At 35.4% G+C, this 10,222-nt stretch overlaps 2 protein-coding genes across 3 annotated transcripts; both read left to right on the top strand.

The window, feature by feature from the left end:
- Positions 1-1,645: 1,645 nt before the first annotated feature.
- On the top strand, positions 1,646-4,288 carry LOC102623879 (caltractin). 2 transcript variants are annotated; one of them, XM_006466547.4, is made up of 7 exons: positions 1,646-1,738; positions 2,470-2,590; positions 2,676-2,712; positions 2,795-2,822; positions 2,977-3,129; positions 3,204-3,306; positions 3,976-4,288. In XM_006466547.4, the coding sequence occupies exons 1-7, from the start codon at positions 1,736-1,738 to the stop codon at positions 4,038-4,040; spliced, it is 510 nt and encodes a 169-aa protein (XP_006466610.1). In that variant the 5' UTR covers positions 1,646-1,735; the 3' UTR covers positions 4,041-4,288. The 2 variants fall into 2 exon arrangements, with proteins under 2 accessions (XP_006466610.1, XP_024949082.1); XM_025093314.2 differs by lacking the exon at positions 1,646-1,738 and adding an exon at positions 1,954-2,010.
- Positions 4,289-4,433: 145 nt separating this feature from the next.
- Positions 4,434-8,443, top strand: LOC107178704 (pentatricopeptide repeat-containing protein At5g39350-like). The gene is made up of 2 exons (XM_052444979.1): positions 4,434-7,758; positions 7,794-8,443. The coding sequence occupies exons 1-2, from the start codon at positions 4,816-4,818 to the stop codon at positions 7,857-7,859; spliced, it is 3,009 nt and encodes a 1,002-aa protein (XP_052300939.1). The 5' UTR covers positions 4,434-4,815; the 3' UTR covers positions 7,860-8,443.
- The last annotated feature ends 1,779 nt before the right edge of the window (positions 8,444-10,222 follow it).

The raw sequence follows: 10,222 nt of genomic DNA, 5'->3' as shown, positions 1-10,222 counted from the left end.
TGATAACACCAACACCAACAATACGAAAACTTAGCAAGCTTCCTCCATGGTTATCAATATTTTCAAGGTATTTTTTTTTTCCCGAAAATGCAAATGGCGTTCACTTCAATTGATTTAAATTTTAAACACCAATTTTTATTTTCTATTTTAATCATATAAGGAACTTGAATTGGCGAGACATTTATTGAAGATTTTCAAACGAAATCCATCATCATTTACACATTGTTTGGATGCATGTCCATCTTTGTTTTTATTCAATTACAATGTACTGGTTACATGTATGTTTATTTAGTTTCAAGGGGATGTTGAAAAATAAAATGACGGGAAAATCAATAGCATTTTGGCAATTGAAGCTTCAGTGACTAGAAGTTGGGAGCTGTTGAGTTTATGGAAAAAAAAAATGAATAAGGACGGTTTTAGAATAAATAGAGATAATTAAGTCGTGGGGGCTGTTGAGATAGATTGGAAGGTTAAATATCACTAATCCTTTGAAGATATGATAATAGTTCCAATTCTTTTTTTTTTTTTTTGTCCTTTTTTGAAAGAGTGTTGATATTTGACTTCTCGTTAAATCTCACCAGCCACTATTTTTCAGTTAACCCTATTAAAAATTTTAAACTAATCTTTATCTCTCAACATAACCCACCGAATCTTAAATTTATCCTTATTATAATTTTTATATTTTTTAGAAGCACCCACTATATAAAATTTATAAAACCTATTTTAGAAAAGGGAAAAAAAACTTTCATAATCACTATAATGCCTCTCTTTCTTTTTAAAGGTTTTATCCACCATTACGATAACTACAAAAAAAGATTTGATACTTTTTCATTATCTTCTATTGAGTATTGTAAATTAATTTCTTTTATGATTACAAAAGTAGAGTACAGAGTATTTAAGAAGAGATAATAATTTAAGAAGTTAAAAGAAATCAGACTTAGTGCTTGTTTGGTATGGCTTATTTAAGAGTCATAAGTGTTTATTTAATCGTATAAGCACTTTTTAAAATTTTTTATGGTGTTTGGTTATTTTTTTAATAGAGTTTTTTAGCTTAAATAAGCTAATTTACCTCTACTAGTAAAAGCCCAAAATTTGAGCTTTTGGGAGTAGAGGCTATAGAGCTTTTCTAAAATATATAATATAAAAAATATCATACAGTTTAATGGTTCAAAAGTGCTTTTTTTATTGACAATCAAACACCCAATGACTTTTTGTCCAAAAGCTCTATTGGTATAAGCTTTACTGCTATAAGCTCTACTGTTATAAGCTCTATTTAATAAGCTGTACCAAACGGAGCCTTAAGAGATTAGATTAAGTAAATTAGATATTACTAAAAATTATTATGTGAATGCACTTAAAAGTTATTTTCCCTTTTAAGTTATTTTATATAAAAATAAAATAGATATTAACATAAAAGTGATTAGTGGAAGATGGTGAAATATAATGAGGAGTCAAATATTACAACTTTTTTTTTTATATGGACCGGAGCAAAGCTGGTATCGAGGCCTTTTAGAGATTTGCTATTTACACCCACATATTATTTGATTAGACCCTATTCTTGAAAGGCATTGGAAAGAGACTCTCGGGCCTGTTAATCTCTTTTACGTTCGGCTAATAATAATGATAAGGGAAGCGAAGAGAAGCAAAATAAAATACAGTGTCTTTCTTTTCCTTTCCTTTACTTTGCGGTCTTTTTTTGAAACGCTTTGCGATCTAATCGACCAGGGCAAAGGCAATGGTGCGTTTTTATCCCTTGTTATTTGTTCTTTACGTCGTGTACTATTTCCTTGTAATTATGTATTAGATGACAATTTGGTGGAATGATTTTTGATTTTTTTTTTCGCAATCTTGGTAATTTTTTTTTTAATTTTTAAACAACATTTAGCACAATTCTATAAATTATGATCTTCAACAAGGTTGAAACCTTAATTCGAAATATTTTAAGGGGTGTCTTTTTGCTTTTGAATCATGACCCAGGAGAGCTTAGAGTCCGTTTGCTTGTTCAAAAGGGTATGCATTTTTTTTCTTTTAAATAAATAAAAATTTGACAGAATATTTCTCTCCCTGATAGCTGATGAAAGTTACATCTAACTAGTTGGTCATCAAAGGCAGTAAAACTTGGTTTTGTATCGTGTCCTGACCCTTTTGAATAATGCTTTAATTGCCTGAGAATTGTTTCACTGTGAGCGCAGCTGATGTCTGGCATCCCCTGCTGAGATCTATAGCTATTATAGCGTGTTAGGAAAGCATTATGTTCTATCATATGAGTGCATCATGCTATTTGCGGAGGACCATAGAATATACGGAGTTAGTTTTTGAGAACTCTTTGAAACTTGGATCATTACATAATTAATGTGTTGTTCTTATCACTTATTTTTGTTTCTGTTAAAAGCTGATAAAGTTTTTTTTCTGTGTAACTTCCAAATTGTATGATGATGCATTTAAATGAATTTGTAATGACCATGGCAGGCTAGTCTTTATAAAGGGGTTTCTAGGAAAGATAAAATCAGAGGACGTCATCATGGGCTATCACAACAGAAGAAGCAAGAGATTAAGGAAGCATTTGAACTTTTTGACACCGATGGCTCAGGTACTGAAATCATCTATTTTTTTGATGTTTTTCTTGGATACGTTTATCTATTTTATTAAGTTGTTATTTCTGCTGTTCTTTTTAGGCACTATTGATGCCAAAGAGCTGAATGTCGCTATGAGGTATGGATATCAAATTATACATGAAAAGAATACTTAAGCTAACCAGTGATGAAATATTGAAACTAAAATTTTCTCATGGCAGGGCCCTTGGTTTTGAGATGACCGAAGAGGTAACTTCTTGCCATAATATATTTAATGGTCCAACTCACCATTTGTCAAGTTATTCTTTTTTCTGATTTTCCCAGCATGGAATTGTTCTTGTATGTACAATTGTAGAATAATTCCTTCTGCAGCCTAACTGCCTGATCTTCTGTGTCATTGCAGCAAATCAATCAAATGATTGCAGATGTCGACAAGGATGGAAGTGGTGCCATTGATTTAGATGAATTTGAACATATGATGACGGCTAAGATTGGAGAAAGGGATTCTAAGGAAGAGCTCATGAAAGCATTCCATATCATTGACCAAGATAACAATGTGAGTTTCTTTATTTGGACCTTGGGGATGTACTTTGCAATTTGGTGCTTGATTCTTATTTCCTTTGTATGTAGGGAAAGATATCAGCTGGAGATATTAAGCGTATTGCGAGGGAGCTGGGTGTAAACTTCACTGACCGAGAGATTCATGAGATGGTAGAGGAAGCAGACAGAGATCGTAAGTTAACCTCTTATTTGGGATCTGATACTGTTATAACTTTCTGGGTACAACTTTATTCTATATGACTTGCTGCCCTGGGATTTATTTTGCTTCTGATATCAAACCAAATATGCAGTTCAAATTTTCTTTAATCTGTCAAATGCCCTCTCTATCATAATACCCTGTGCAAACTGACGATCTCAAATTCCTCTTTTGAGAACTATGATTTTGACAATTGTTCAATGACCTGATTTTAGCTTTCAAAAGTTGTCATGTTAAATCTGATGATTGTAATAATATGGAATGTGATACTCCCTTGTTGAATCTTGTTGGAAAGGCTAAAGTATGAAAAATAGAGCAAGCCTCCTTTGACTTGAAGCAGGCATGGACATTTAATAGTTTAATATGATCTCTTACTGAGGCCTGCCACCTTTATTCATATCGTCATGGATTTCTGATCAGTGCTGGCACAGCATAATTCAGCCACTAACGTAAAATTTAAGTAACATGCTACATAACAGGACAAACTGTGTGTAGAGGAGATTGTGATTATGCCACTACCTGCTCCCCCACCCACCCTTCTTCTATTGTTAATAGCTTGAATTATGAAGTATATAATTATTTTGTCTTGTTTTCTTATGATCGTATCATGCTTATCAATTGCCTGAAATTTTATGAAATATGTAGATGATGGAGAAGTAAACGCTGATGAGTTTATCCGTATGATGAAGAGGACCACATTCGGGTACTAGAGATCCATAAGGATGAAGAAGGGTTGTTGATGCATGGTAGCTGTAGTATATACTTTGTGCCAAGTTGAAAGGAAAATAATCATGGATTGATAAGTGATGGTTCATTGTTTTGGCTAAATTTTATGCTTGCAAATTTATTTAATATGTAGCTGTCTTTTGTTATTTAATTGATCTGTGTAGGTCTAAGGTATATATATGGGAATGCTTCGAGATCCTGTTAAATCAAATATGCATATGTTCGTGCATGATTGCCAGTCTTGTACGTCACTGAATTCATGAAATAGTTGGCATGATTTCAAACCAAAATTGACGGTAAAAATGGCAATGCCGAAACCAGTTGCAGAGCAGCCAAATAAGATTGGATGGAGATCAAATCGTCGAGCAGTAAAATATTTGTGAGAGAACTTGATTTGCCAAAAACGTTTGTCGGATCTTGATAATCAAAACCCATTTGCTTTATACTTGTTGCCAGAATGTATGAGCTCGTCTCAGTATCGGGTTTACATTTTATTTGTTATTGTTACCGTCTTGTAATTACTGTAGATCAAAGTTTTGTGTGACGACCCATAAAACGAAATAAAACGAGTGTGAGCAGAAAATAAATAAAGCCTCGCTGAAAAAAGAAGGGTAAACTGTCTGTCAAATTCAATCCAGATTATTTGGCAACATGTTAGATTGATAATGGTAGGCATAGCCGAACGAAGCGAGCGATGGCCGGAAGCATACATAAAACTGACTGACAAAGACAGTGATAGTGTGAGAACAAGCGAAAGCGATGAACGGTATCGGTTTCAGTGTGTCATCTCTTCAAAGATGGCGTGCTGTCTCTCCTCCTTACATTCAGAAGTTCGTGCGTTTCTTGATCTATACAACTCGTATCTCAAACTCAAAATCCATAACAAAAATCTTAAGGCACTGCCACTGCCAGCGCTTGCGCTTCGAACACTTGAAGCCTTTGAAATCACTTCTTATCGTGCATGGTCTTATGCAAGAGGGAGACAATCTCCTTCTGCTCGGAGAATTTTTCAAGTCTTGTTTCCGTTTAGGTGCTCCAGATATAGCTCTATCTTCATTCCCAATAATAAAAAAACCATGTGTGTTCCTGCAAAATTTGATGATCAGGGGTCTTTCTAATTGTGGGCTACATGCAGATTTGCTGCATGTCTATATCAAATGTCGACTTTCTGGTTGTCCTTCTGATGATTTCACCTTTCCTTTTTTGATCAAGGCGTGTTCTTCTTTAAGTGATTTGAGAATCGGGCGAGAGATTCATTGTGTTATTTTCAGAACTGGGTACCATCAGAATCTTGTTATTCAGACTGCCCTAGTTGATTTTTATGCAAAGAAAGGCGAGATGCTGACTGCACGTCTACTGTTCGATCAAATACCCCTAGCAGACTTGGTTTCATGTAATACTTTGATGGCTGGTTACTCTTTCAATGGGCTTGATCAGGAAGCATTGGAGACTTTTAGACGGATTTTAACCGTCGGTTTTAAGCCTAATGTCAGCACTTTCTCAAGTGTAATTCCTGTGTGCACACGTTTGGGGCATTTCTGTTTTGGGAAATCTCTTCATGGATTTTCTATCAAATCTGGGTATTTATTTGATGATTTTTTGGTGCCTGCTTTGATTTCTATGTATGCTGGTGATTTGGATTTACCTACTGCTAGAAAATTGTTTGATTCTCTGCTGGAAAAAAATGCCAGTGTTTGGAATGCTATGATATCTGCTTATACACAAAGCAAGAAGTTCTTTGAAGCTTTTGAGATATTCAGGCAAATGATTCGAGCTGAAATGCAGCCTGATTTGGTCACTTTTGTGTCCATTATTCCCTCATGCGAGAACTATTGTAGCTTTCATTGTGGTGAATCCCTTACTGCTTGCGTCATAAAGAATGGGTTAGGAAATCAGCCCTCTGTATTGACAGCCCTCTTATCAATGTACGCCAAGCTTGGAAATATTGATTCTGCAAAGTTCTTATTTGATCAGATCCCCAATAGAAATCTTCTATCTTGGAATGCAATGATGTCTGCATATGTGCGTAATAGGTTTTGGGATGCAAGTTTAGCTGTATTTCGTCAAATGCAGTTTGCAGGGCTCAACCCAGATGCAGTTTCTATTATTAGCGTCCTTTCAGGTTGCTCCAAACTAGATGATGTTTTACTTGGTAAATCTGCTCATGCATTTAGTCTAAGGAAGGGTATAGTCTCAAACCTTGATGTTTTAAATGCACTCCTCATGTTCTATTCTGATGGTGGTCAATTCTCCTATGCTTTTACACTATTTCACAGAATGTCTACTAGAAGTTCTGTATCATGGAATACTTTAATATCTAGGTGTGTACAAAATGGAGCAGTGGACGAAGCAGTTATCCTTCTTCAGAGGATGCAGAAAGAGGGAGTAGAGCTTGACATGGTCACCCTGATAAGCTTTCTCCCTAATTTGAATAAGAACGGCAATATAAAGCAAGGAATGGTTATTCATGGCTATGCTATCAAAACTGGGTGTGTGGCAGATGTTACTTTTCTGAACGCACTTATTACGATGTATTGTAATTGTGGAAGTACTAATGACGGGAGGTTACTCTTTGAACTCATGCATGAGAGAAGTCTGGTATCTTGGAATGCTTTAATAACTGGGTATCGGTTTCAAAACTCACACAATGATGTTTTAGTTTTGTTTGCACAAATGATTAATGAGGGTCAGAGGCCAAACCACATAACCTTTCTAAATTTGTTGCCTGTATGCCGCACCCAGGTGCAGGGTAAAGCTGTCCATGCTTTTGCACTTAGAGCAGGAATCATTCAAGAAGCTGCTTTCCTAACGTGTCTCATATTCATGTATGCTAGATTTGAAAATACAAGGTTATGTCTCTTACTTTTTCAAATGGGGGATAAGAGGGAAATTTCTTTGTGGAATGCAATTATATCTGTTTATGTCCAAACAAACAAGGCCAAACAAGCAGTTGCCTTCTTCACTGAACTGCTTGGCGCAGGGTTGGAACCTGATAATGTAACAGTTCTAAGCATAATTTCAGCCGGTGTTCTAATAAATAGCCTGAATCTGACCCATTCATTGATGGCTTTTGTGATACGCAAGGGTTTGGATAAGCATGTGGCTGTCAGCAATGCCCTGATGGATTCATATGTGAGATGTGGAAACATTTCCATGGCACGAAAGCTATTTGGAAGTTTGATTTATAAGGATGCTTTCTCTTGGAGTGTGATGATTAATGGGTATGGACTGTACGGAGATGGTGAGGCTGCACTTGAGCTTTTCAAGCAGATGCAACTATCAGGGGTGCGACCTAATGAAATAACCTATTTAGGTGTCCTATCAGCTTGCAGTCATGCAGGTTTAGTTGAGCAAAGCAAGATGGTGTTCAAATCTATGGTAGAACACGGGATATCACAAAAAATGGAGCACTATGCATGCATGGTGGACCTTCTTGGGAGAACTGGTCACTTGAATGAGGCTTTCATATTTGTCAAGAAACTTCCATGCAAACCCTCAGTCAGCATTCTTGAATCTTTACTAGGTGCTTGTAGAATCCATGGCAATGTTGAACTTGGTGAGATAATTAGCGGGATGCTCTTTGAAATGGACCCTGAAAATCCAGGATCATATGTGATGCTTCACAATATCTACGCATCAGCGGGAAGGTGGGAAGATGCCTATAGAGTAAGGTCTTGCATGAAAAGAAGCAGATTGAAAAAGGTACCCGGTTTTAGTCTAGTGGGAGATTGAAAAAGATACCTGGTTTTAGTCTAGTGGGAGATGGATATCAATGGGCTTTTGTCATGAAGTTCATCAAGTAAATCGAGCATAAAATTTCCTTAGTGATATTCCTGCCAGTAAAGCAGGCAATATCGAGCAGTTCAAACATAGTGTCCTATTGCCAACATTGTTTATGGAAAAAAGGATGCCGTGATATGAAGGTTTGAATAGTTGACTAATCTAATTAAGGTCTGCTGATTCAGTGGAACTGCCGTTTCGACTGAAGAAACCTACTCAGGTTAAACTTTGGACAAACAAGTATACTGGGAAATATGTGGAAGCATTGTATAATTTTGGCTGGCCGGATTGACTTGATTTTGATGAAATGGGGGCTGAAAGAATATCAATACTGGACGGGATGATATATTAAGGCTCAGAAAATGTGAGGCAAAAGTTCCATGACAATGCGGGAGAGTGACTGAAACAAAGAAATAACAAACTGCTGATAGAATATTAGATGAGTCGTCAAGATAGGCCGACCGAATGATTTACCGTGAAAAATGCAAGTGTCGCCTGCCTCGAGTTGATGAGCTGCAATATTTTTCAAAAAGAGACTGGAAAATTCTTAGCAACGTCATTAAAATTTAAAAAATGGATTGAAGAGAAGTATCTGATTATAGTTTTATACTGGAATATTTACATAATTGTACAGCTTTAGCATAATCGCCTTCCTTAAACAAAAGTTGGATGCAAAATATCTTCAATTAAACCTTTTATAACAATTTGCTTAATTATAATCAATATATTTTTAAAAAAATTTCCCATGTAATGGTTTCACAACTCTTCTATTACAGTGTTTTTATTTGAAATTTAAATAAGTCTAAATTTAAAAGAAATCTGAATTAGTCTAGATGCAGATGTTTGAATGACATTTATTTTTAACATGTGATTATAATTTGAAAGTGTTGTTTGTTTTTTTTAAAAAAATGATATTTTGAGATTTATTCCCCATCAGTATTATAATTGCTTACACGTTAATGGAAGACCGTTTTTGTGTAACAAGACATTCTTCAAATACTTGCCCTCTTCCTCTTGGTGCAAGTAATATTAATCAAACTTATGCTCCTAGAACAAGTTTGGGATTTATCATAAGCACCGAAATGAGGGGAAAAAACCAGGATACAATACAACGGCTGCAAAAACCAAGTTCAGAAATGGATTGGGGCTCAACTTATGGATGAATGTAGAAAACCAACGTGACAAATACAAGGAACAAGAATATTTGGGCGGAGCAGAGGAAGCGGTCAAGAGTCGAGAAAAGCAAAACTCGATTTCAATTGGTACCCCGTACGAGAAAATGCAAGCTGGTGAAAGGAAGTAACGAGCACAGGTATTGCTTAAAAGGCTGCATTTGTTTGTCTGTTCTGTGGTGGACCACCTATCACTGGCTTGACAACTCGATGGCCCATTTATTTTCTCGCTAAGAATTTTGGCGACTTGGGATTGCGCTCATCCCAAATCCCATGTTCACATCCTCTAAATGACCAAGTGTTATGGTGCGGCGCGTCCGCGCACATTGGATTTGGTGCCCTCGTATCCTTTAACTTCAATGTTCCCTGCGCCCTGACTTGTTCTGGTCTGGCCCTGGACTTCACGTCTTCTTTCCGTTTTTTCTTTTTTCCATCTGCAATGGGTTTACAAAATTTCACGTGCCAATTTTGCTAAGGAAATAAAACAACTCGTGGCTTATATTTGAAAAGAGGTAATAAATATTATATCTACAAGTAGGGATACAAATTTTGCATTCCTTCTTGACATAGATGTTATCCTCATAAAGATTATCTTGTGTGATATAATAAATAAGTAAATAATTATTTACACACGACAATTTATAATAATATCACATTAGTTAAAATGAAACTTTTAAGTGTAACATTATTCGATGAAAATAATTATGTAAGCCTATAAATATTTTATCCAACCAATAATTTTATGGGTTGGACCACCGTAATGACCAAATAATGTGATATTCTAATGGTGCGTTTGCTTTCTGAATTGGAAAATCAAAATTATTGACCGCTTTTATTTTACAAAATAAGAATGAAAATCTGAGTCAAAATGGTGGACCTACTCTATTTTGGGAATGGATAATATGAGACTAATTTTGAAGGGTATTGGAAATCAGTCTCTCATTCTGAAAAATACTAAATTTTATATTCCATACATAATTCTCATAGTTGTATGCTTGTATATTGCCATACCTGTGCCAAATGCATATTAAAGATTGTGCAGCATGTCGGTTAGTAAAAATTGTATTATTTACATGTTATTTATACTTTTAGATTAATAAAGATTGAACCTCTACATCAACATAAAAATTGTAAATACAACATATCAATTGGACTTCTGATTGAATTATCAACTCTTAACTTCATCGTCAAACATTTTAATTTTAAGTATTAGG

Source organism: Citrus sinensis, chromosome 7 (genome assembly GCF_022201045.2).
Source record: "Citrus sinensis cultivar Valencia sweet orange chromosome 7, DVS_A1.0, whole genome shotgun sequence".
Classification (NCBI taxonomy): domain Eukaryota; kingdom Viridiplantae; phylum Streptophyta; class Magnoliopsida; order Sapindales; family Rutaceae; genus Citrus; species Citrus sinensis.
The sequence above is the reverse complement of the archived record's forward strand: the minus strand, read 5'-3'. Positions and strand labels throughout refer to the sequence as shown.

What these genes read in the sequence shown, in the direction of transcription:
- LOC102623879 (XM_025093314.2), top strand. Translation starts at nt 1,969, where the DNA reads ATGACCCAGGAGAGCTTAGAGTCCGTTTGCTTGTTCAAAAGG. An exon ending in CCGTTTGCTTGTTCAAAAGG is followed by an intron (nt 2,011 to 2,469) that starts GTATGCATTTTT and finishes TGACCATGGCAG; the next exon opens with GCTAGTCTTTATAAAGGGGT. An exon ending in AGAGGAAGCAGACAGAGATC is followed by an intron (nt 3,307 to 3,975) that starts GTAAGTTAACCT and finishes TGAAATATGTAG; the next exon opens with ATGATGGAGAAGTAAACGCT.
- LOC107178704 (XM_052444979.1), top strand. Translation starts at nt 4,816, where the DNA reads ATGAACGGTATCGGTTTCAGTGTGTCATCTCTTCAAAGATGGCGTGCT. An exon ending in AAAGAAGCAGATTGAAAAAG is followed by an intron (nt 7,759 to 7,793) that starts GTACCCGGTTTT and finishes AGATTGAAAAAG; the next exon opens with ATACCTGGTTTTAGTCTAGT.